The sequence below is a fragment of the Cherax quadricarinatus genome, chromosome 64 (assembly GCF_038502225.1).
Source record: "Cherax quadricarinatus isolate ZL_2023a chromosome 64, ASM3850222v1, whole genome shotgun sequence".
NCBI lineage: Eukaryota > Metazoa > Arthropoda > Malacostraca > Decapoda > Parastacidae > Cherax > Cherax quadricarinatus.
The window spans coordinates 3,335,466-3,363,270 of NC_091355.1; the positions used below are offsets into that span (position 1 = coordinate 3,335,466).

General features: G+C 39.6%; 2 protein-coding genes across 5 annotated transcripts in view; one reads left to right on the forward strand and one right to left on the reverse strand.

Annotated features, from left to right (window-relative positions):
• Nucleotides 1–5,609, reverse strand: part of LOC128699965 (cytochrome c oxidase subunit 6C-1) — a 49,255-nt gene extending 43,646 nt beyond the window's left edge. For both annotated transcript variants that reach the window (XM_070098726.1, XM_053792810.2), the window contains exons 1-2: nucleotides 5,465–5,609; nucleotides 1,482–1,642 (exon numbers count right to left, since the gene is read on the reverse strand). In XM_070098726.1, coding sequence (XP_069954827.1) covers nucleotides 1,482–1,633 — 152 coding nt within the window. In that variant the 5' untranslated portion in view covers nucleotides 1,634–1,642; nucleotides 5,465–5,609. The remainder of the gene's footprint in view (nucleotides 1–1,481; nucleotides 1,643–5,464) is intronic.
• An 8,503-nt stretch (nucleotides 5,610–14,112) lies between these two features.
• The window catches only part of LOC128700070 (streptococcal hemagglutinin-like), a 156,606-nt gene continuing 142,913 nt past the window's right edge, over nucleotides 14,113–27,805 (forward strand). The window contains exon 1 of one of the 3 annotated variants that reach the window (XM_070098723.1): nucleotides 14,113–14,234. In XM_070098723.1, coding sequence (XP_069954824.1) covers nucleotides 14,210–14,234 — 25 coding nt within the window. In that variant the 5' untranslated portion in view covers nucleotides 14,113–14,209. Of the gene's footprint in view, nucleotides 14,662–27,805 lie in introns of all 3 variants that reach the window. The other 2 variants (XM_070098722.1, XM_053793027.2) reach the window with 2 other exon arrangements.

Genomic DNA, 27,805 nt, shown 5'->3' on the forward strand with positions numbered 1-27,805 from the left:
ACTTTTGAACATCGGCAAAAATCGAACATTCCCCTACTTTGAGCTCCATTTCAAGGTTCTTTTCATAATAAAACCAATCAAAATCACCTCTATTTCTAGAATATGTTTTCCATTCTATCAAATGAGACTAAGAAAACAAGAATACAACCATAAATACTATATGAAAATAGACCATAATGTCGGCGTTTTAATTAAAAAAAAAAAAAGTCGGAATTTTTTTTTTCTCATTATACACTACTTGCTGCAGGATTTTTTTTATATGGTGCACACTGACCACACAGATCCATTCTCTCACATGTGGGCCTACCAGCTTTCTCCTGCTTGATTTGAAGCCGCTAGAATTTATGAGCACAGTGGACCCCCAGTTCGCGATGCTATCGGTACCCGATAAATCCGGTAACCGATGCATTATATCGCAGAAAATTTGCCTCGGTTCCCGTTACAAAACCCGGTATGCGATACGATTCGTACGAGACGTGTCCAGTGTTTACAAGCCAGCCAGTGTGCGCGCATATAAGGATACATTCGGTACATTCTATATTATCCATATTATCACTCTTTTTTGGTGCTTTTTTCTGTCAAATGAGTCACCATGGGCCCCAAGAAAGCTTCTAGTGCCAACCCATCGAGACCAAGGGTGCTAACGACTACTGAAATTAAGGAAATGTGTGCGAAGTGGGTTGAAGTGCAAACCTTTTTTGATGAAAATCACCCTGACACAGCTACTGCAAGCCGTGTTGGCAAACTGTACACTGACAATGTTGTGAACCACTTTAGGAAAGTCATAAAGGAACGAGAGGTACAGGCCTCTATGGACAGATATGTTGTGCGACAGAAGTCCAGTGACTCTCAAGCTGGTCCTAGTGGCATTAAAAGAAGAAGGGAAGTAACCCTGGAAAAGGACTTGCTACCTCAAGTCCTAGTGGAGGGGGATTCCCCTTCTAAACATTAAAAACTTCGACACTCTCCCCTCCTCCCATCCCATCAATCATCACCAGATCTTCATTAAAGGTAAGTGTCAATTATTCTATTGTGATTATTCTATTGTTATTATTGTTATTGTAATTATTAGATTGCATTAAACTTAATATATCATGTGGTAAAAGTTTTTTTTTTTCATACTTTTGGGTGTCTTGCACGGATTAATTTGATTTCCATTATTTCTTATGGAGAAAATTGATTCGCTTTCCGATAATTTTGGTTTACGATGAGCTCTCAGGTAGGCATGCCTCTGGCAAGACAATAATGGAGTGACTGATGATGAAAAGTGTTTCTTCTTTTCCAGCCACCCTGCCTTGGTGGGAAATGGCAGATGTGTTAATAAAAAAAAAATTATTACTTTTTGCTTATGCACCACCAAAGGAACCTTTATCACTTTAGAAGAAATAAGGATTATTTAAATTACAGTTTAGAAGCCCTAGTGTACCAGGTACAGCAAATATGTAGGAAAAGTGATATACTGGTTATATAAATGCACTCACTTGTAAAACTCAGCATAGATACGTTTCCTGGGATCCTGAACCAAGAGTTTCCATGATGTGGCAGCTACAATACTGAGACCACAAGCAATTATAATGTTCCTCTTAATTTGGGAAGCCAAAAGGCCCCGCATAACAGGCTTGGCAATAGTCATGGTTGTTGCCTGAAAAAAATTAAATACCAGATAACTTAAAAATGAACAGCTAATTAAACAGCTGCAAAGAAAAACTTAAATCAACTGTAGAATTTATTAAGGAACAAAGACCCCTGGATGATTTCATAACCCCATGACAAATGTTTACTCCAGATCCTCTTACAAGAACTATTAGTATGTTTAAATTTCTTCTTTTCTTTCAACAAATCGGCTATGTCCCACTGAGGCAGGGTGGCCCAAAAAGAAAAGCAAAAGTTTCTTAAACTTTAGTAATGAATACAGGAGAAGGGCTTACTAGTCCCTCGCTCCTGGCATTTTAGTTGCCTCTTTCGACACGCATGGCTTACGGAGGTTATATTTTTCCAGGTTTACTGCTACCAATACCTAGACTTGGCTTGGCTTTGGTCTCCTCCAGGGTATTATATGCATCATATCTGTATACATGGAGAGGGTTTTGGGGATCAACGCCCCTGCAGCCCAGTCTGTGACCAGACCTCTCGTTGGATCAGTCTGCTACTGCTGGCCGCATGCAGATTGACGTACAAACCACAGCTGGCCAGGCGACTGTCCAGCTCCCTTTTATAAACAGCCAGGGGTCTATTGGTAACCCTCCTTATGTATGCTGGGAGCCAGATGAACAGTCTTGGGCCTCTGACACTTACTGAGTGGCACCCCTGCTTCTTATTGAGGGGATGTTGCATTGTCTGCCAAGTCTTCTTATGGAATTTTTGTGTACAGATTTGGGGCTAGTCCCTCTAGGATTTTCCAAGTGTATATTATCACATATCTTCCTTGCCTGCATTCCAAGGAATACAAATCAAGGGACTTTCAACCATTCCCAGTAGTTTAGGCGCTTTATTGTACTTATACGTACCATGAAAGTTCACTCTATATTCTCAAGGTCTGCAATTTTGCCTGCCTTGAAAGGGGCTGTTAGTGTACAGCAGTAATCCAGCCTAGAGAGAACAAGCAATTTGAAGTCATCACAGGCTTGGTATCTCTAGCTTTGAAGATTCTCATTAGCCATCCTATCATTTTCCTAGCAGACGAGTAGATACATTGTTGTGATCTTCGAAAGTGAGATTCTCTGACATCAGTCCTGGTCCATCACATTAGTTTTTCATACTACTGTGTGATGGAATTTGTTTTATACTCCTTTCCACTTTCTCAAGTTTTCCATAGTGGAGTAATTGAAATTTGTCTTCGTTGAACTTGTTGTTTTCTGTGGCCCATTTAAAGATTTGGTTGATGTCAGTTTGGGGATTTGCAGTGTATTCGATGGATGACAACTGTCATGCAAATTTAGGCATCAGCAAAGGAGGACAAGGTGCCGTAGCTTGCATCTCTGTCAGATATGAGGATGAGGAAAAGGATGGGAGGGAGTGCTGTACCTTGTGGAACACGGCTTTTCATTGTAGCTGCCCCTGACTTTACTTCGTTTACTATTACTCTGTGTTCTATTTGTTAGGAAGTTAAAGATCCATCAACCCACTTTTCCTGTTACATGTATTCCTTTATCACTCATTTTGTATGACACCATGATTGCACTTGTTGAAGGCTTTTGCAAAATCTGTGTACTGCAGGAAGTCTGAATAAATGAAGATATACCTTTACCTTTGATGTACCTTCCAAGAGTTTCGAGAGTTTATCTACTCCCTGAGCCCAGCCATGGGCCAGGCTTGTCTGGTGCTTGCCTGGTCAACCAGGCTTTTGCTGCTGGAGGCCCACTACCCCACATATCCATCACAGCCTGGTTGGTCTGGCACCTGGTGAAGATACTTGTCTAGTTTACTCTTGAAGGCTTCTACACTTGTTCCAGCAGTGTTTCTGATATCTTCTAGTAAGATGTTGAAAAGTCTGGGACCCCAGATGTTGATACAGTGTTCCCTTATTGTCGCCACCGCACCCCTGCTCCTCACTGGGTTTATTTTACACTTCCTCCCATATCTCTCACTGTTGCCTAAGGACAATGTCACTTGTGACCCTAATCGTGCATAGTTTATTAACATTCTGTTCTACATAATTTATTATTTCTGGAATATCACTAGTATCTTCCTGTGTAAAAACTGAGAGGAAGTATGTGTTAAAAATTCTACACATTTCCTTTTCACTGTCCGTGAGCTGACCCGAGTAACTTTTGAGTGGGCCTATCTTGTCCCTGATCTTACTTCTGTATACCTGAAAGAATCCTCTTGGGTTAGTCTTCTATTCTCTTGCAACTTTAACCTCATAATCTCTTTTTGCTTTTCTTATTCCCTTTTTTATTTCTCTCTTTAACTAAATAGTATATTGATTTCATAACTGCCCCTCTCCTCTTTTGATTTGCCTATATATGCCTCTCTTTTGACCAATGAGATGTTTTAATCTATTGTTCATCCACTTAGGATCATTTTTGCTTGATCTGATTTCCCTATTTGGAACATAAGTTCTCTGAGCAGCTAGAACTATGCCGTGTAAGAGTAGACTATACTGATTCACATAAGATTTTGGCCATATTAAGTTAGATGTATATTAAAGATATTATTTTAATGTGTAAATAAAAAAAAAAAAAAAAAAAAAAAACATGAACCCTCACACACCGAGGGGTCCACGGTTCAGTCCCCAGCAAGGGTGGAAATATTGGGCATGATTCCTTACACCTGCTGTCCTTGTTTACCTAGCAGTAAGTAGGTACCCGGGTGCTTGCTTGCTTGGGGGGTGGGGGCAAGATTGATGAACCCCAATGGAAATAAGACAGACAGTCCTCAATGACACTGATTTCTTGGGTTATCCTGGGGTGGCTAACATTCTGGGTTAAAAATCCAAACAAATCTCATCTTAACCTCAGGAAACCCTCCAGAACCAACCTGAAATACTTAATATAACTTAACCTTACTCTGCCATTGTCATTCACCTATTTGTGACTGCAGGGGTTGAGTCATTACTCCTGGCCCTGCCTCTCTGCTGTCCAGCATTGGGTGCATGCTCACTTGCCTCTGTGAACCCTATCATACCTATTCTTAAAACTATGTATGGATCCTGCCTGTAAATCTTCACTACCTATATGCATCCTTGTTCACACAGGGCCAGGCCCAGCACACCACTCAATACTCAGACTGTAATAAAGTTGGTAGAATTACCGACAATATGTAAAGTAAAAGGACACAAATGCAACTAATGTGACATTTTTATTGTGGCAACATTTCGCCCTCCAGGAGCTTTGACAAAGCTCCTGGAGAGCGAAACGTTGCCACAATAAAAATGTCACATTAGTTGCACTTGTGTCATTTTACAATACTCAGACTAAGTAAGTATTACCTAGGATTACTCAAAAAAATAAAGTCAGACAAAGGGACTTGTGTCCACTGTAATCATAATTCAGTTTTAAGGCTGCCAAAAATGTTTTGTATAAATAACGGGCTTTCTAAAAAGTGGTTATATATGTCAGTCACCTTAACTGTATAATACAGTGTACTCCACTTTAAAGGAATATTATTATAATCAAAAAGCGCTAAACCCACAAGGGTCATACAGATTATAAAATGTAAGGTAATACCAGAGTTCCGTATAGCAGGCGATAACTAAGACACCATTACATTCACGGGGAAGAGCTAAACCCGTTGGGAAGTAAAGAATCACCTGGGGGGATAGGAAACAATCAGTTTTTTACCCAAGGGTAGCTCAAATTCCCTGGATCACGAGCCCTTCATAGGTACTAGGGTGTGGGTTAAGAAATTTAGGTGGGAGGGAAGAGTGAGGTAGATGGTGGACGGCAGCAGTGACCGGCGAGGCTGCTGCTACTGCCATATATATACTACATAAGCAACACCACAGGCACAGTGTGAGGGTTACCTTGGCAGCAGTGAGGGCAGCCGTCAGGGTAGATGGAGCACAACCTCCAGCAAGATGGAGAGAGAGATGATAATGGTGTAGTGAAGATGGCGCAGTGTTGGAGAGTACGTGAGGGAGCACCACTGCTGGAGCAACTCTGCACTACCTGCGTCACCAACACCGCCGTATTTAAAAAAATTTAATATCACTAGGGTTTAATATAACTCTGACTTCAGTATAACACTGCATGCATATGCCATTTTGAAAAGACACTTGAGGCTTAACGTTTAAATAATAAGATATTACAAGGCCCTCAATGGAAATAAGTCAATTTGACCTTATTTTGGGTTATCCTAGTTAATTTACACTATGTATGATAATTAGTAAATAAATAAGTTTATTTAGTCAGTGACATTTCCATTAGGGTACTTACGTATACCTGTGTTTAAATAAAATTAATTACACTCGGACATAATGGTGACCAAGGCCTCAGGACTGAAATGTTTTCTAATATGTCCAAGTGTTTACTCAATTATTTTTTAAAGCACTTGTTAGTAGTATTTACCATTATTTATACCTACTTGTATAACACGGCATACATAGGTCCCTAAAAATAGGAGAGTAAATAGACATTTAAAGAAATAAATCACAGGTAAACCTGATGTCATTAGACAACTGAGACACCAGAGGAGACAATACATAAAAAATTACCAAAAGAATTGATACAGCAGACTGAGACAAAATTTTAACTTACACTTGTGCACACTAGAGCACATTTGGAAGCTAAAACACAAAGATAAGTCGTAGAAATCTCAGGAAGCAATTTTTTTCAGCCTCGGAATGGACAAGTAGTGGGATGATATCACATCAAAGAAGTCGCATCCAGGGACAAAATTAACCCAGTTTGCCTGAAATGCTCAGCATAACAAGGGACTTTATATATAGGCACCTAGATTACTGGGAACGGTTGAAGTCCCTTGATTTGTACTCCCTGGAACGCAGGCGAGAAAGATACACGATAATATACACTTGGAAACTCCTTAAGGGACTAGTACCAAATTTACACACGAAAATCACTCCCTACGAAAGCAAAAAGACTGGGCAGGAGATGCAACATCCCCCCCCCCCATGAAAAGAGGGGGCGCCACGAATACACTAGGAGACAACACAATAAATATCAGGGACCCAAGACTGTTCAACTGCTTCCCAGCATACATAAGAGGGATTACAAACAGACCCCTGGTTGTCTTCAAGAAGACTTTGGACAGGCACCTAAAGTCAGTACTTGACCAGCCGGGCTGTTGTTTGTACGTCGGTTTGTGCGGCCTACGGTAACAACCTGGTTGATCAGGCTCTGATCCACCATGAGGCCTGGTCACAGACCGGGCCGCGGGGGCGTTGATCCCCGAAACCCTCTCCAGGTAAGGTATACAGGCCTATCTGACATCAATTACATACTACTATAAAGAAAGTCCCTTGTTATGCAGAGCATTTCGGGGAAATTAGGTTAATTTTGTCCCCAGGAGGCGATGCAACATACCCCCAGTGAAAAGTAGGGGCGTCACTGTACACTAAGAGAAAACGCAATAAGTGTCCGGGGCCCAAGACTATTCAACAGCCTCCCACCAGCCATAAGGGGCATTACCAGTAGACCCCTGGTTGTCTTTAAGAGGGAGCTGGACAGATACCTAAAGTCGGTGCTGGATCAGCCGGGCTGTGGTTCGCACGTTGGACTGCGTGCGGCCAGCAGTAACAGCCTGATTGATCAGGCCCTGATCCACTGGGAGGTCTGGTCGTGGACCGGGCTGCGGGGGCATTGATCCCCGGAATACCCTCCAGGAAGACTCCAGGTAGGATGCAACCAACACCAATCGACTAACACCCAGATACCCATTATACTGATAGGTGAACAGGGACAGCAAGTGTCTTAAGGAAACGTCTTAATGTTTCCACCTGTACCAAGGATCGAACCAAGGTCCTCAGTGTGTGAGCTTAGTGCGATGGCAATCGAACTAGGTATGACTGGGTTCACGTTTACATTAAACATGCCTTAAATCACGTCCACATCCTTCAGTGGCTCCAGTATAAATTTCTCCATCCTCAAGCTTCTCTGTTAGATTCATAAAGCCTGCTGCGCAGGCGAAAAGTCGCTCATCAACTAATCTAATGATGAGATACATAATAATATTATTAAACAATTCCTCTTAGTTTATTAAAAATTTAAGACCTGTTGATTACTCAGTGGTCAGTGTACATACACCAACAAATTCCAACTATTCCGTTATGGAAAACTGGAGGAGATAATAACTAGAACAGAGTATACTACAGACTCTGGCCATACAATAGAGCGGAAAAATAATGTAAGGGACCTGGGAGTAGTAATGTCTGAGGATCTCGCTTTCAAGGATCACAACAGTGCCACGATCGCACGTGCAAAGAAAATGATAGGATGGATAATGAGAACTTTCAAAACGAGAGATGCCAAGCCAATGATGATCCTTTTCAAATCACTTGTTCTCTCTAGGCTGGAATACTGCTGTACATTAACATCTCCATTCAAAGCAGGTGAAATCGCAGATCTAGAGAGTGTACATTATTATTACAATCAAGGGGGAAGCGCTAAACCCGGAGGATTATACAGCGCCTGGGGGGGATGTGGAAGGCATTCAGGCTTAATTTGGGGAACTGGAGCACAGATCCAATTCCCTAAATCAAGAGCCCCTCACCAACATCAAGGAACCTTCCTTGAGGGGTAGAGAGTGTACAGAGATCCTTTACTGCACGTATAAGTTCTGTCAAGCACCTTAACTACTGGGAACGCTTGGAAGCACTTGACTTGTACTCGTTGGAACGCAGGAGGAAGAGATATATCATAATCTACACTTGGAAAATCTTGGAAGGAATGGTCCCAAATCTGCACACAGAAATCACTCCCTACGAAAGTAAAAGACTGGGCAGGCGATGCAAAATGCCCCCAATAAAAAGTAGGGGCGCCATTGGTACACTAAGGGAAAACACCATAAGTGTCCGGGGCCCAAGACTGTTCAACAGCCTCTCATCAAGCATTAGGGGAATTGCCAATAAACCCCTGGCTGCCTTCAAGAGAGAGCTGGACAGACACCTAAAGTCAGTGCCGGATCAGCCGGGCTGTGGCTCGTACGTTGGACTGTATGCGGCCAGCAGTAACAGCCTAGTTGATCAGGCCCTGATCCATCGGGAGGCCTGGTCATGGACCGGGCCGCGGGGGCGTTGATCCCCGGAATAACCTCCAGGTAACCAAGAGATACACATCTCTGTGAATATATATAGATATACACTTCTACATGTTTAAGCAGAAATATATACATCAACATGTATAAACACAGTAATATACATCTAAAAAGGCTGCAGTTAGAATGATAACAAATTCTCACTACAGGCAACACACTCCACCAATATTCAAAACACTCAACCTACTCACCATACAAAACATCCATACTTATTATTGCATCTATTACATACATAGAACACTTAACTCTGATATTAACCCTCCCCTCAAACATCTCCTTGCCAACCTCAACAGGACACATGACCATAACACAAGGCACAGATCACTCTTTGATGTTCCTCGTGTCCATCTCACACTATGCAAAAACTCAATGCATATAAAAGGCCCTAAAATCTGGAATTCATTACCTGTAAATATAAAAGAAACACTACCTGTTTATAAATTCAAGTCTCTTCTCAAAGATCACTTACTCACTCAAAACCAAATAAATACTGAATAACTGAACCTTATAAATTGTATATCCTATATGTTACTCACAATTATATCACACAAATGTTAAACCTAGGACCCAATCTAACTTTATTATTTTTTTAAATACACTACCTAACAGGATACTCCATTCTAGTGAATGTACAGCAATGCATGCAACCATATGACCTGTCTTTGTAATACTCATTTGTGCTTTATAGTTATCTGTTTACAATAATGTTTTATCACTGATTTCATCATTGCTTAGTTAATCTTAAGTTAATTTTAAGCCAGCCCGTAATGCTATGCATATAAGTGGCTTTGGTATGCTGCTCTTACCTGTATTTTTTGTACCTCTGTATGTATGCTTAAATTACTAAATAAATAAATAAATAAATAAATAAAATAAATAAATATATACACAGGTTCAGGTAGGTTCGTCAGGACGGGTCCTGCCCCGCGTCATATGGTGACCCAGCAGTGGCTCCCCAACGATTGTTGGAGTTTGTACAAGTGATTTATCATTTACAACCCTATGACAAGGGCACGATGAGTCTTAAGTCAGTTAGTACACCGTTTACAGCCTTATGACAAGGGCACGGCGAGATTTTTTCAGCATAAGTGGCGGAGTTAGCTAAAATCGTCGAAAATACCCAGTAAACGGGGTATAGCACGTTCTCAGTCCGGTGTGTACGATGGTGAGTCTTCTCAACTCAACAGATATATCTATCTTCCCCACTCACTCACAGGAAAAGCAGAGGTACTGGTGCAAGGGAGTAAATTTATTCAAGTATGCACCAGCCGGCGTTCTCGCTGGTATGAGGCTGTCAACTTACTCCTTTAAGCCATTCCTGGTATATACACCTCTGTGAGAAAGAAAACCTTGCGTGAGACAAGAATGAGGAAGAATATTAGTCTATATTTCAACCTCCAGCTGAGGTCCTCTTCAGCACCAACACATCAATGTAAACTCTTCTCCATGGGGAACACTAAACCCGTAGGATTATACAGCGCACGTGGGGGGGATGGAAGGTATTCAGGCTCAATTCAGGGAACCGGAGCACAGATCCAATTCCCTAGATTAAGAGCCCCTCACCAGCGTCAAGGAACCTCCCTGGAGGGGTCTCCAAGGGGAAGTGGAAAAGAATTCTTCCTCCGTAAGCCATGCGTATCGTAAGAGGCAACTAAAATACCGGGAGCAAGGGGCCAATAATCCCTTCTCCTGTATTAATTGCTAAATTTAAAAAAAAAAAACTTCGTGTTTCTTTTTAGGTCACCTTGCCTCGGTGGGATACGGCCGGTGAGTTAAAAACAATATACCCTTATTGCTCAAAGCCAGTGGCGGCGGCACCACAGGGGTGTTTAACCCCCAAAATAGCAATATAACAATGCTACTTCAAAAAATGCCTGGTTGATCAGGCTCTGATCCACTATGAGGCCTGGTCACAAACCGTGCCGCGGGGGGCACTGATCCCCGGAACTCTCTCCAGGTAAACTCCAGGTAGCCCCCTCTTTCAAACAGATATCCACCTCACAGCTCCCCAGTATATAAATTCTAGCGCCAACCCTGCTCAGGACTGCTTCCTGGCATTATTGAAAGCAGCAGTGGACAGGTTTTAAAAACGACTGCATAATTTATTCATTAAACTACGGGATGCCAGATTTCAAAAATCACTGAAATTCTCGCTCAGCACTACAATCAAAAGCAGATCATTACTATTGCATAATTCTGTCCATTAAACCAAGCAAGAACTACAGTACCCTCAGTTTTATAAGCCAGTGGAATACTAGCAAAAAAAAAAAAAATAATATTCCTCACAGCCTGATTAATTTATTTTTCTATTTGTTAGATGAAAACTAATGAGATATTTTTTGCGCGTATGTTACGTTATCCAGCTTTATTAAGGAGGTTTATCAAACGAGTTTTATTAAGGTTTATCAAGGAGCTTTATTAAAGTTTATGAAAGGAGCTTTATTAAGATTTACTCACCGTTGTATGACCCTTGTGGGTTTAGCGCTTAGTTTTGACTATAATAATATTAAGATATGTCAAGGAACTTTACTGTTTTATTAATGAGATTTATCAGGGAGCTTTATAACGTTTATCAATGTTTATCAAAGAGCTTTAACAAGGTTTATCATGGAGCTTTATCAAAGAGCTTTAACAAGGTTTATCATGGAGCTTTATCAAAGAACTTTAACAAGGTTTATCATGGAGCTTTATCAAAGAACTCTAACAAGGTTTATCATGGAGCTTTATTAAATAACTTTAACAAGGTTTATCATGGAGCTTTATCAAAGAGCTTTAACAAGGTTTATCATGGAGCTTTATCAAAGAGCTTTAACAAGGTTTATCATGGAGCTTTATCAAAGAGCTTTAACAAGGTTTATCATGGAGCTTTATCAAAGAGCTTTAACAAGGTTTATCATGGAGCTTTATCAAAGAACTTTAACAAGGTTTATCATGGAGCTTTATCAAAGAACTTTAACAAGGTTTATCATGGAGCTTTATCAAAGAACTTTAACAAGGTTTATCATGGAGCTTTATCAAAGAACTCTAACAAGGTTTATCATGGAGCTTTATTAAATAACTTTAACAAGGTTTATCATGGAGCTTTATCAAAGAACTCTAACAAAGATTATCATGGAGCTTTATTAAAGAACTTTAACAAGGTTTATCATGGAGCTTTGACAAGCTTTATCATGGAGCTTTATTAAAGAACTTTAACAAAGATTATCATGGAGCTTTATTACAGAACTTTAACAAGGGTTATCATCGAACTTTATTAAAGAGCTTTAACAATGTTTATCATGGAGCTTTGACAAGGTTTATTATGGAGCTTTATCAGGAAGCTTTATGAGGAAGTTTAATCAAAGCTTTATCGGGGAGCTTTATCAAGCACACTTTTGCCTACACTGTAAACCCTTGTGGGTCATCTAGTACAGAAATAATTGAAGCTCAGTACAAGTGCTAACGCTTTCGGCTCACATCAGAAGGACCCAGGTTCGATCCCGGGACGAGTGGAGGTGTTGGGCATGTTTATTCACACCTGTTGTCCCTGAGTGCTAATGACCGGGGGTGGGTGGCATCCTGGGGAAGAGAATCAAATGACCAAAAATGGCAATAAACCACACTGCTTATTCTCCGTGTTAAAAAATTGCGGCCCGGTCTCTGATCAATCAAACTATTGGTAATTATTTCCATTCACTGAAACTCAAACTAGGAAGAAAAATAACAGTAGACTAACCTTAAAAAACAGGAAAATACTAACAAATTGTGTTCCAGGAAACCTCAGTTGGATTAATAATTTCATTGGGTATCATTTGATCCTCTACCCCAGGATAATATATCTTTATTTACTACGAGTACATGTACAAGGTATACAGATCATAGCTGACATCAATGACATACTACTATATAGAAAACCACTTGTTATGTTGAGCATTTTCCACAAATTATGTCAGTTTTGCCCCCAGGATGCGACCCACACCAGTCCACTAACACCCAGGTACCTATTTTACTGACAGGTGAACATGGACAGCAGGTGTCTTAAGGAAACACATCCTAATGTTTTCCAGCCGTACCGGGGATCGACCCCCGGACCTCAGTGTGTTATAACAGCAGCCTGTTCACTGCTAAGTGAACGGAAGCAAAATGTATTACCTAGAAGGACCCCGGTGGAAATAAGTCACATTGTTGGTTCATTATGAGGTTAAGATAACATAAGAAAATTTCTTTAGGTACAGGTACACATAAGTACAATTATTATACCTAGTAACATATGTGTAAGTTAACTAGGAACCTGCCCTCAAGGGAGGTTCCTTGACGTTGGTGAGGGGCTCTTGATCTAGGGAATTGGATCTGTGATCCAGTTCTCTGAATTAAGCCTGAATACCTTACACCCACCACATGCGCTGTATAATCGTACGGGTTTAGCGCTACCCCTTGATTAAAATATAATAATCCACTTTACTGTATTAGTTTCAGATATCCCGGCTCGCCCGTGATAGATCCCGGAATTTCTTTTTTCTACTGTGAGCCTCAGAAACCTGGAGGATAATACAACACTTCATACGATAAACTAGAGAAAAATTGCGTACAGTAGAGGCAGTTTTTAAAATACAGGAGAATAAGCCAGATCTAAAAAACTATGGGACATTTAACTTGGTTGAATGTGAGTTTGTCAGCCCCTGGGTGTTATATATTACATCGCACCGTCTTTAATAACGAGATTTTAGGATAATCATGGGGTTTCCTGTATATATATATGCATTTAATGACTTTCGTTAGCCATTACGACATAATTAGGCCAATGTAACCAAGTCTTATAAAAAAATAAGTTTCCTAACTAGTTCAACGATGAACTGATGAACATGTGTTACTGATGAATATTGGATTTATTAATACATCCAACAAAATTATATGTAATAGACGATAATACAATATGTATAGGTAACAAGTGCATAAATTCACCTGTTCCTTCAACTTGACGCAACCTAAATATAGAGAAAATATCTGATACACTGTGCTGTAAATCACTCAGGGCAATACCAGGAAACCATGATGAATTAATTTAGTATCCTTAATTCCCTTTTTATGCAATTATATACCTATTTCGTACAACATTATTGTCCGTGAAACCTAGTACAAAGTTTGCGTTTCAACCAATGAGAAATTACATTACTTAGAATTTCCACCAATGAGCAGCAAGCTTTCTTTTCACTCTCTAGAGGCTCCGTCTGTTTCTTTCACTTACTGCATATTTGCTCACTTATCACACTCAAATTATATTTTATTATCCAATTATAATTTAGTATAACTACTTATTAATAAGTCCTAAGTACGAAGGCTGAAATTAGTTAATTAATAGTTTGTATATGGAAATAAATGTTGTATTATTTGTGAAGAAAAAGACGGGGCTTAGGGCACCTTCCCATCAGGCCTCAGATTGATCAGCGCATGCGTAAACAAGACATTGCAAATGGCGGCGAATGTTATTGTTTAATGGAGTCTGTAATATTTCACAATCATGCTTGGATTTACCTCTATAACAGGTAAGATGCGTCCAAGTGATGGTGTAAGAAAGCGAGTTTAGTATCTCAAGAACACATTACAGTGCAAATGGACGGTTAAAAGTGGCTAGTGAGTGAAAAAATCATTTTTCACAAAATGGTGTTTGGAACGAGTGACGTTCGCTTGGCCATAGCTAAGACCGAAACTCATGGCGTTTTTGCTAGAATAACCTGCTAACGCTTGGCCAAGTCAGTGAAAACTCGAGTTAACCGCGACGCTGGGATCTAAGTGTCAGTCGTTGTTAGCAAGTGAAGTGTTAAATGTGATGATGGGGAGAAAGAAAAGTGGTTGAAAATACGGCGGTATCGGCGGCTTGAGGCCGTCCCTGGGCCCAGGCCCTCAACAATTCACCACCATCGGGATTTACGCAATATTTCCACTTACCTGGACACGCCTACTTCGCCAATGGTGTGTAGAGACGTTAGGTGTGTCTTAGATTAAGTATGCGAGAGTGCTGGCTGCCCCACCAGCACCAGTTTTGTTATTTATGGTGGCTATAGTATTGAGAAGTGGGAGATGAGCTGCCCTCTGGCGTGGTCTGCCGCTCTACTCTCCACACTACTATGTTTCACCCTCACTCACCCTCCACTCATCTCTAGGCATTTATGACATTATTTTTTTGTAGTACTTTCTAAGAGTGACAGCAGGGATGCTTTCAGTACTTTCTCACAGTCCTTTTTCAGGAGTTGGGGTGGGCTAGGTTAAGTCATCATAAAATGCCACTTTTCTATGTAATATAGATAATTTTACCATATACACGTGTATTATTTTTCAAATCTAAATACAAATCACTTGGGTAACTTAGATATATGAAGAACTAACTAAAATCTGCTTTAGTTAGTCTTGTCCTGTCACTTTTCCTGTTCAGGCAGTTTCAAGTGTGATTTAAAGTGATTGATCATTGGGAAATATCCTAACATTTAGGTTCAGGTCAACAGTAATGCAAATAATAAGCTGTATTCAGGAAATCTACAAATGGAGTCAATATTGAGTTTAAGTCCTGGTCTGAACTGAGCCCTTTATTTGTTGGAACATGCAAACCACACTTATAAGCTCTGGCAATAGTAATTATTTCTTGTGCATTTACTTCCTTTAGGCGATATTAGCAAAAATAATACTTTATTTTGGAAGGGCCAATCAGTGGTTAGTGTTGTCATGTGACATGACTGACCATTTTCAAACCCCTAACCAGTCACAGCCAGCATAAACAAAAGCAAGCCATTTTCATGTCTACCATTGGTAGAATGAGTTCTCATTGTGATAAATGTAAATTTAATCTTTACAGCATAATTCTGCAGTGTGAATACCACTGTAGAGTAATTATTTATTAGGTTATGTTTCCTTAGGTTACCTTAGGTTTTTATGTTGTTTACATTAGAGTAACTTATTTGAGCCTAATCTAAACTTGCCTAAATCACTAAGTTAAATTTTGTCACACATTTACCATCGCAATACTAATTGTTGGTTGTCTGTGTTGCTTTTTAGTCAAAGTTAAGGTATTTTTGCTAATATATCTTAAAGTAAATGTTTGCATAAAAAAATAACCACTGTTGCCAGGGTCCATTGAGGTTGTTTGTATGTTCTGATATAAGTAAAGGACTGAGTTCAGACCAGGACACACACAGTATTATTGACTTGGTATGTACTTTGATAGTGACCCTAGGATAACCCAATGATGCCCTTGTGACTTATATCCTTTGGGTCTTTAATGTAATAACCTATAACTGCAAAATCAAGAATGGTCTTGAATTCACTAAGATAATTTTTTATTTATAGAGAGAGAAATAAAATACATGCAAGATATTATTTCATTTTAAATAATTAGAAATTAAGTATAAAATGTGCACATGGCATCACAGAATGTACATTACTACTAATACTACAAATAATAGTAATAAAATAATATTTATAGTAGTATAATTTGTATGGAAATATCAGTCACATGAAATGTAAGGTGTGGATAGAAACAGGGCCATACACTAGAACATTTATGTATCAGTTTATCATTGCTTCAGAATTCTTACATAGGCATTACATATGTACATCATAATATTATTATTATTATTATTATTATTATTATTATTATTATTATTATTATTATTATTATTATTATTATTATTATTATTATTTTATTATTTTATTATTATTTTATTATTATTTTATTATTTTATTATTATTATTATTATTATTATTATTATTATTATTATTGGTGGTATTTTATTGCTATTATTATTAGTTGTATTTTATTACTGTTATTAGTGGTATCAGCATTGTTGTTACTTTCATTATCTTTATTACTTTCATTATTATTATTATTATTTTCATTATCACTATAATCATCATCATTGTCATTATCGGTTTTATTATTAAGGGGTAAGCACTAAACCCATAGGGATCATACAGTACCTGGGCCGTGTGAGTCAGTCGGGTTCATTCCAAGGAAAGGGAGGATAGATTTAATTCCTTGGATAAAAAGCTTCTTGTCAGCAGCATCAAGGTACTTCCATGATAGCTATATGGCTTTACACTTTTTTAAGTTTTTGGCTTTATAGCTTTATCATGCCTTATGGCTTTTGCAAGAGAAAAACAATGTGCATGGGCCCTTGATTCAAAGAATTGTAGCTACCATTCCTTCCTTCCTTTCCTTGAATTGACTTGGATTCCCTCTCACTTCCCAAGGTGTTGTATGACCTCTATGGGTTAAGTACTTCTCCCATGAAAACAATAAAATAAATATTGAAAGACCTGCATATATTTGCATGTCATTGTAGCAGGACAACTGAGTGGATTTGCATGATTGCAAGATCTCAATAGTCTAGATATACAAAAATGATATTTTGTGATGGCTTTTATCTAGGAGCTCTCAATGATGCTTCCAAAAGGTTCATATCCAATTTTGTTTGAGCCAGACCATGTGATCAAATGGTATATACTAATATTTTAACTTCATTTTATGAATTTTTTCCTTGTATTATTACCCTACTATTAGTTGTACAGGAGTGTTCACTCCTAAATATTTATTTTATTATATTTTGACAGCAAACTTGAGTGAGTTACCATAATATACTTAATTAACTTTTCACTAAACTCTCAGTAGTACCAGTTACCAGTAGTACGACTCACTACCAACCATCTGTGTGAATCACTTGCTATTCACTGTTCAGCTGACCTAGCATGTTTTGAATGCTGCTACCCTCTGAGGCACTCAGCGGGCCAGTCAAGTAGAGGCGTTAGAGAGGTGGTAGGTCAAGCTTGGTGCTCCCCCTATATTCCATCCAATATACTAGAACATCCAACGTGAGTGTTATTACCCAATCCACGTTATCGAACCCCCCACATGACAAAACAGTCATATTGAGACTTCAGTATCACTCATTCCTTTGCTGTCATCAGTGTAGGTCCCATCTAGTTTAAGCAAGAGCTTGGTACTAAATGTGGTTTTTACCTTGGATTTGTCATATGAAAAGAAATATTTAGGATTTCTTTAAATTTCATTAATTGCTTTTAGTTCCTTTTGTCCTGGACCCAGTATGATTCATTGAACTGCATTTTCTATTTCCTAGTCAGTGCTTTTTCCACATTTCAGGTAGTCTTGCCCCCTTGAGGAGCTTTGTTTTTTTTTTTTTTTTTTTTTTTTTTTGCCTCTGTAGATGGAGTCTCTTTCTAGTTATATCATCTCTTTTTCCTTAGGGGAATGTGCCTTGAGCATACTGCAAATGCTACAGAGTTGATCCAGGCACTGATTTGGATCCGTGTTGTTTAAGATGTAGTTTGATCCCGGTGGATGTTCCTGTTAAATTTGAATTTGGTGAAGGCACCCTCGTAACTGTGCATACAAGTGTGAAATTCAGAATTGTATGCACAGTCAGGACCCCTGTGCATACAAGTCTGAATTTCAGTTAGGTTGTGATTTGAATTAACTATGTTCATTATTATTATATTTCGTATTAGGTGTGTTTTCCAGTCTTGTTGGCTCCATTATTTGTTGGCTTAAGGTGGTATTATTAGAGATTCAGAAGCTCATTTGTGTGAATTTTCAACTGAGCTGCCTCTTGGAATTATCTCTGCTATAACGTTATTTGCTACTTCCATTATAAATGCCTTAAAGTGAAATCACCAAGCAACAAAATATTTGAGGCTGGGATACAAAGATTTTCCAGACAGTAATCAATTTTCAGTAGCTGTTCCTTGAACTCATAGGAAGTTGAATATGGCGACTTGTATACAAGCACCTTGACTAGATTTTTGGTTCTGTCGTTACTGCCAAAACTTCAGCTATACGAGTTGTGGTGTTTAGTAACTGTGCAAATGAGCGACTTTGACATACAGGCCAACCCCCACATTTCCTCTTATTATCCCATTCATTTTACAAGATATTCTATGCCTACAGATATCCCAAGCATAGAATTTGTACAATTCTGCTTTCTGTTGGCTAGAATTTGTGGGGGCTGGGTTCCCAACTGGTGCAGTTTCTAGATCTGCACCAGCACTACCTTCAGCAGTCATACCAGAATCAGCAGCACCACCAGCTATTTCTAGAATTGTACCAGCACTGTCTCCAGAAGCAGAATCCAAACCAATAACACCACCAGCTGAACCACTGTTTAGTAATTCTAGATCTGTACTGGCTTCTTCAGTAACACTGGGACCACTATCACCAGCTGATACATTATCTTTTATTTCTATATCTGCGCAGGACTGTCTTCCAAAAACAGCACCAGGTCCAGCAACAGCTGAAACACTGCATTGCTGAGTTTGCTCTGCATGCAGTGATCTGTACTTATTTCTTTCCCTTTTGTACTTTACAATTGTATTCCTTGCACACCTGTACTATGTTGCATGTGTTTCTTTTCTCCATGTTCTGTATGAGTGTTTCTGTAGTTTTTGTGATTTATTTATTTATTTTTTTTTTTTTAACATAGCCATCTCCCACCAAGGCAGGGTGCCCCAAAAAAGACAAATTTTCATCATTCACTCCATCACTGTCTTACACTACATTTATAAAACTGCAGCATTAACACCCCTCCTTCAGAGTGCAGACACTGTACTTCCCACATATGCAACAGTTAGGTATCTTTATTTCGAAACGTTTCGCCTACACAGTAGGCTTCTTCAGTCGAGTACAGAAAGGTTGATAGAAGCAGAAGATACTTGAAGACGATGTAATCAGTCCATCACCCTTAAAGTTTTGAGGTGGTCAGTCCCTCAGTTTGGAGAAGAGCATTGTTCCGTTGTCTGAAACAATATTGTTTCAGACAACGGAACAATGCTCTTCTCCAAACTGAGGGACTGACCACCTCAAAACTTTAAGGGTGATGGACTGATTACATCATCTTCAAGTATCTTCTGCTTCTATCAACCTTTCTGTACTCGACTGAAGAAGCCTACTGTGTAGGCGAAACGTTTCGAAATAAAGATACCTAACTGTTGCATATGTGTCTTACCTAACAATCTGTCGGTATTTCATACCATTTTAATGTTCACTGTACTTCCCATCTTCAGGACTCGAGTCCGCCCTGCCGATTTCCCTAAATTCTTGCACAAATGTTACCTTGCTCACGCTCCAACATGTCAAGTCCTAAAACCCATTTGTGTCTATTCACTCTTATCAAACATGCTCACACATGTTTGCTGGAAGTCCAAGCCCCTCACACACAAAACCTCCTTTACCCTCTCCCTCTAATTTTTCCTAGGTCAACCCCTACCTCGCTTTCCCCCCACTACAGATTTATACACTCTCGAAGTCATTCTATTTCCTTCCAGCCTCTCTACATGTCCGAACCACCTCAACAACCCCTCCTCAGCCCTCTCAATAATAGTTTTGGGAATCCTGCACCTCCTAATTTCCAAACTACGAATTCTCTGCATTATATTCACACCACACATTGCCCTCAGACATGATGACATCACTGCCTCCAGCCTTCTCCTTGTTGCAATATTCACCACCCATGCTTCACACCCATACAAGAGCGTTGATACAATTATACTCTCAAACATTTCCCTCTTTGCTTCCTTGGACAAAGTTGTCTCCACAGACTCCTAAGTGCACCACTGACCTTTTTTCCCTCATCAATTCTATGATTCACCTCATCCTTCATAGACCCAACTGCTGACACATCCACTCCTAAATATGTGAATACATTCACTTCCTCCATACTCTCTCCCTCCAATCTGATATCCAGTCTTTCATCACCTAATATTTTTCCCTCATCACCCTACTCTTTCCTATATTTACTTTTAATTTTCTTCTTTTACATACTTTACCAAACTCATCCACCAACCACTGCAACTTCTCTTCAGAATCTCCCAAAAGCACAGTGTCAACAGCAAAGAGCAACTGTGACAACTCCCACTCTCTGTTAGATTCTTTATCTTTTAACCCCACACCTCTTGCCAACACCTGAGCATTCACTTCTCTTACAACCCCATCTATAAATATATTGAACAACCATGGTGACGTCACACATCCTTGTCTAAGGCTACTTTTACTGGGAAATAATCGCCCTCTCTCCTACATACTCTTAACTTGAGCCTCACAATCCTCGTAAAAACTCTTCACTGCTTTCAGTAACTTGCCTCCTATTCAATACATTTGCAACATCTGCCACATTGTCCCCCTATCCACCCTGTCATATGCCTTTTCCAAATCCATAAATTCCACAAAAACCTCTTTACCCTTATCTAAATACTGTTCATCTATGTGTGTCACTGTAAACACTTGGTCTTCACACCCCCTACCTTTCCTAAAGCCTCCTTTTTCATCTGCTATTCTGTAATATAGGGAACAATTAATTGACAGGAACAGCAGTATTGGCAGAGAAATAAACATTTACTTTATAGGAACCATTGAAAAATCAGAAGTGGTACAAGTGAATTTATATGGTAGGAATAATAATTATATAAGCAGTAGTATTGTCAGGAACATAATTTACATATTTTAAGAAGTTAATAACTAACTACAGCTGTAATATTAGCAAGTAGATAGCAGAAACGATAAAATTGTCACTGAGGGAATAATCATGTAACGAAAGTGATAATACATATTAGCAAGAACTAAAATATCATTTACATTATATAGGTAATATTTTTTTTTTTTATTATCACACCGGCCGATTCCCACCAAGGCAGGGTGGCCCGAAAAAGAAAAACTTTCACCATCATTCACTCCATCACTGTCTTGCCAGAAGGGTGCTTTACACTACAGTTTTTAAACTGCAACAAGATATTTATATAGATGTAATTTGTAATTACAGTAGGTTTCACAGAAAGGATGGAATATTTAGTGGTTAATTGCATCTCCATGCAATATACCTTTGATGTACCTCTGATGAGTTTCGAGGGAGTCTCGACTCTTGGAGCCCGGCCCTGGGCCAGACTCGGCTGGTGCTTGCCTGGTGAACCAGGCTGTTGCTGCTAAAGGCCCACTGCCCCACACATCCATCTTCAGAATATGTCTTCATGCCATCCTCAAACTTTAAGTGTGTGTGTATCTTAGCACAATAAAGGGCATTCTTATTTTTTTTTTGATAGTCTGAAATCAAAATTTGCGTTCTGAAATTTTTCATGTGCAGTTGCGAATCATTTGACTTTCAACTGAAGTGACATGGGTTGAATCTTGGGAGGAAAGAGATGTAAGGGCAAGTTTTCTTAGCACCTAGCAGTAAATACGTAGATACCTAGGAGCTAGTAAGTTACTGTGGGGGGTGCATCCTGGGAGGAACCTAAGAAAACATCCCAATGAAAATATTAAATTTTTAAATACAGTGGACCCCTGCCTTACGATATTAATCCGTTCCTGAGAGCTCATCGTAAGCCAAAATTATCGTTAGCCAAATTAATTTTCCCCATAAGAAATAATGGAAATCAATTAATCCGTTCCTGACACCCCAAAGTATGAAAAAAAAAATTTTTTACATGAAATATTAATTTTAATACACACAAACTGAAGAAGACATGCACAATTACTACTCTACTAAGAATAGAATACATGTCACTTACCTTTATTGAAGATCTGGTGATGATTGATGGGATGGGAGGAGGGGAGTGTGGAAGTTATTGTTTGGAAGGGGAATCCCCTTCCATTAGGACTTGAGGTAGCAAGTCCTTTTCTGGGGTTACTTCCCTTCTTCTTTTAATGCCACTAGGATCAGCTTGAGTCACTGGACCTCTGTCGCACAACAAATCTGTCCATAGAGCTCTGTACCTCCCATTCCTTTAAGATTTTCCTAAAATGGGCCATAACATTGTCATTGTACAGGTTGCCAACATGGCTTGCAGTAGCTGTGTCAGGGTGATTTTCATCCATAAAGGTTTGCGGTTCAACCCACTTTGCGCACATTTCCTTAATCTCTCTCTTTCAATTCCATACCAATTCTCGCCCTTTTTACCACAGGGATGGCACTGGAAGCTTTCTTGGGGTCCATGATGACTTATTTTACAGTTACAAGCACTAAAAACACTGGGATAATGTGAAATGTACCAAATGTATGGGTAGATGCAGCCGCACTGGCTGGCTTGTAAACACTGGTGCTGAGGCAACACGTGGGACGTGTCCCGGACGAATCACATAAGGCGAGTTTTTTATCGTGAGGCGAGGCAAAATTATTGCGCTCAAATGCTTCGTATGGCAGATTTAACGTAACGCGATGCATTCGTAAGGCGGGGGTCCACTGTACTTACATAGATGGAGTAATTTCAAAAAGATGAGAACTAAGGTACATGATACTTGTTAAGAAACCTGAAGAAGTCTAAGTTCTAAACATGGAAGATGCAGAACTGATTTAGTTCTGTTTTGTTGGATATCTAGATTTAGATGACAAATAAAAAAAAGATAAAACTGAATAAGAGTAAGACAGATTTTGATAGTCGGGAAACTTCAGAGGAGTACAGCTTGGAGATTTTTGGTGCCTTTGACTGTGGTATTGTCAGTTTGGTGCATATGAGATCAGTGAGGATCTGGTTGTCCACCTGGATTCTTCACTGACATTTGTTGGACACATGAACCCAATCGTTAAATCTTAAAATTTTCATATTTGTAATCCTGGTCACTCAGAAAATGTCTTGATAAACAAAGTATCTCGGTCCTTATTCAGGCATTTGTTTCCTCTTCAATTGATTTTTGCCATTGCTTGTTTGTGGGTTTGCCAAACTACTTGCTAAAAAGGCTTTAGGTTGTACTGAATCATGGTGTTTCTGCTCCCAACTCGGGTTCCCACTAATTCCTACCTGTACGAGTTGTAGTGGTTTAATGAACCCAAATATCTTGCTGATATACTTGTACCCTTTACATTGTGTTCAGGAATGTTTCTGCAAATTTCTGCAGACTTTTTAGACCAATTGAGCCTAATTCTGTTGGGGAGAAATTATTTGCAGAAATTCACTTTCACTTATGAAGCTCCTAAATTATTCGGCAAGTTGCAGTGTGTGTGTTAACTTTTTCACTGTTTCCCATGTAAAACTACATCACTGATGTCAGTGTTGTTCACGTAGATGGTAGTATCGCACAAAATGAGGGCCGTAAACATTATGGGGAAGGTGAGCAGATGGATTCTCGGGTTCCTAACACAGAACACAGAAAGTAGTAGTAAACAGGAGAATCCAGCATCAGTGAGGTAAAAAGCTCGGTTCCCCAAGGCACTGTCCTGGCACCTCTGCTGTTTCTCATCGTCATGGCAGACTTAGATAAAAACATCTGACAGTTTTGTATCATAATAATAATATTTATTTATTATCACACCGGCCGATTCCCACCAAGGCAGGGTGGCCCGAAAAAGAAAAACTTTCACCATCATTCACTCCATCACTGTCTTGCCAGAAGGGTGCTTTACACTACAGTTTTTAAACTGCAACATTAACACCCCTCCTTCAGAGTGCAGGCACTGTACTTCCCATCTCCAGGACTCAAGTCCGGCCTGCCGGTTTCCCTGAATCCCTTCATAAATGTTACTTTGCTCACACTCCAACAGCACGTCAAGTATTAAAAACCATTTGTCTCCATTCACTCCTATCAAACACGCTCACGCATGCCTGCTGGAAGTCCAAGCCCCTCGCACACAAAACCTCCTTTACCCCCTCCCTCCAACCCTTCCTAGGCCGACCCCTACCCCGCCTTCCTTCCACTACAGACTGATACACTCTTGAAGTCATTCTGTTTCGCTCCATTCTCTCTACATGTCCGAACCACCTCAACAACCCTTCCTCAGCCCTCTGGACAACAGTTTTGGTAATCCCGCACCTCCTCCTAACTTCCAAACTACGAATTCTCTGCATTATATTCACACCACACATTGCCCTCAGACATGACATCTCCACTGCCTCCAGCCTTCTCCTCGCTGCAACATTCATCACCCACGCTTCACACCCATATAAGAGCGTTGGTAAAACTATACTCTCATACATTCCCCTCTTTGCCTCCAAGGACAAAGTTCTTTGTCTCCACAGACTCCTAAGTGCACCACTCACTCTTTTTCCCTCATCAATTCTATGATTCACCTCATCTTTCATAGACCCATCCGCTGACACGTCCACTCCCAAATATCTGAATACGTTCACCTCCTCCATACTCTCTCCCTCCAATCTGATATTCAATCTTTCATCACCTAATCTTTTTGTTATCCTCATAACCTTACTCTTTCCTGTATTCACCTTTAATTTTCTTCTTTTGCACACCCTACCAAATTCATCCACCAATCTCTGCAACTTCTCTTCAGAATCTCCCAAGAGCACAGTGTCATCGGCAAAGAGCAGCTGTGACAACTCCCACTTTGTGTGTGATTCTTTATCTTTTAACTCCACGCCTCTTGCCAAGACCCTCGCATTTACTTCTCTTACAACCCCGTCTATAAATATATTAAACAACCACGGTGACATCACACATCCTTGTCTAAGGCCTACTTTTACTGGGAAAAAATTTCCCTCTTTCCTACATACTCTAACTTGAGCCTCACTATCCTCGTAAAAACTCTTCACTGCTTTCAGTAACCTACCTCCTACACCATACACTTGCAACATCTGCCACATTGCCCCCCTATAATAATAATAATAATAATAATAATAGTTTATTAAGACATGATACATAGTTGTACAAGGAATTATAGTAGTTGGGTGTACATGCCAAAAGCAGATGCAGATGACACTAAATTTAACATGAAAGTCACTATGGTAGAAAACACTGAAAAATTACTGGAAGCCATTAGAAGGGTTTTACAGTGGGCAGTAGAGAACAACATGATTTTCAATGGTAATTAGTTCTAACTGCCTAGGTATGGAAAGAATGAAGAGCTCAAAAGGAACACTGTATGTATACAAAACTCAGGAGGGTCACCAAATAAAATGAAAGGACCATGTAAAAGACTTGGGAATAATTATGTCAGCTGACCTTAATAAGACAAAGATCACGACAGCCAGGAGGATGATGAGGTGGGTATTAACCCCTTCAGGGTCCAAGGCCCAAATCTGAAGTGGTGCCCCAGTGTCCAAGAATTTAAAAAAAAAAATGTGCTATTTTTTCTTATGAAATGGTAGAGAATCTTTTTGTGAAGGTAATAAAACAAAAAGTACGAAATTTGATGAAAAATTGACGAAATTATGCTCTCACGAATTTTGATGTGTCAGCGATATTTACGAATCGGCGATTTTGCCGACTTTGACTCCCATTTTAGGCCAATTACATTATTCCAGTCAACCAAATTCTTAGCTATTTCACTAGTATTACTTCTATTCTATCGATTGAGCATAAGAAATCGCCAAGTCAACTGTTTCAACTACAAATTAAAGTGATCGGACATTGTGAATTTGGCCAATTTAACACAAAGTTCAAAATATTCCAATTTCAAAATAGGGTCCAGAATAAACAATGTAGGTATTCCTGGAACTAAACTAACATTTCCTCTGTTCATTAGTTATGTTTTGAGGCTTTACAAATAAATTCCATTTTTATTTTTTATTCACATAATGAATTTTTATTCACACCAAAAAATAGAAGATTTACTGTTATGCAATACTGTAATAATTGTATAAATATCATCACCATATTTGTGAATGCATATTAGATCCACCAGCTGGCGCGTATTAGACATGTGAGGTCGTTTGTTTACTCTTGAATATCGGCAAAAATTTAACATTTCTGCTACTTTGAGCTCAGTTTCAAGCCATTTCCAGTGCTAAAACCAATCAAAATCATCTCTATTTCTGTAATATGTCTTCCATTCTATCAAATGAGACCAAGAAATCGCAAAAAGAACTATAAAAAACATACGAAAAAACACTGCAAAGTCGCTGTTTTAATCGAAAAATCATGATTTAAGTTTTTCCTCTCATTATACAGTGTGCTGCAGGATCTGTTTTATGTGGTGCACACATACCACATAGATGTATTCTCTCATATCTAGGCCCAAATGTACCAGTCACAGTTTATCAGAGTGAGCTGAGCTTATGACGTAGATATACGGTTTGGACCCTGAACGTAAAGCCGTAGATCTACGGGACGGACCCTCAAAGGGTTAAGAACTTTAAAAACGAGGGAAATAATGCCAGTGGGGACACTTCAAATTGTTAGTGCTCCCTCATTTATAATATTGCTCAGTGCTGACAGCCCCATTCAAAGCAGGAGAAATATCAGAGTTGGAACAAATACAGAGATTGTTTACGGCACACATTGAGCCAGTAAAGCACTTAAATTACTGGAACGCCTTAAGGTCTTAAACATGTACTCACTGGAGTGGAGGAGAGAGAGATACTTGATGAAATACTATACCTGGAAAGTACTTGAGGGCCTGGTCCCAAATCTGCACACTGTCATAACATACTGGAGTGAGAGATATTTGAGGAAGTGCAAAATAAACCCAGTGAGGAACAGGGGTGCAGTGGGGTCAGTAAGGGACCACTGTATCAACATTCGTGGCCCCAGACTATTCAACATCTTACCAGAAGATATCCAAAACATGGCTGGAACAGGTGTAGAAGCCTTCAAGAGGAAACTGGACAAGTATCTTCACCTGGTGCCAGATAACCAGGCTCTGTTGGATATGTGGGGCAGCGGGCCTCCAGCAGCAACAGCCTGGTTGACCAGGCAAGCACCAGGCGAGCCTAATCCATGGTTGGGCTCCAAGAGTAGTGAGACTTGAAACTCGTCGAAAGTATACAGGCCTATGTTTTGAGTGCATCTCCCTTAAACAGTGAGCAAGAGGTAAATTTTGGTCTAGACTTGAGAGAATAGGTCTGCACAGTAAGTGTGCACAGTTAAAAAATAAAAAAATGCCCCACAGTGCATGATGGGAAAAGCAAACCTCTTGCCTCGTTTGGTTTACAATAGCGATTTTGAGGCGTTTTCTAGTTTGTTTTTATGGTTTCTTGGTATCATTTGATACACTAGTGAGAGAGATGATTTTTGGTTGCTTTCAGTTTGGAAGTAGCTTTAAATAGGTCTCAAATTGACGGAAATGTTTGATTCTGAAGTGATTTTTCCCGAGGATTAGTACTGTAGTACCCCCACCCCCCTGCCCTTGCCCCCCTCCGTGCTGTCCTATGGGCTCTTACCATTTCTGCTTCAATT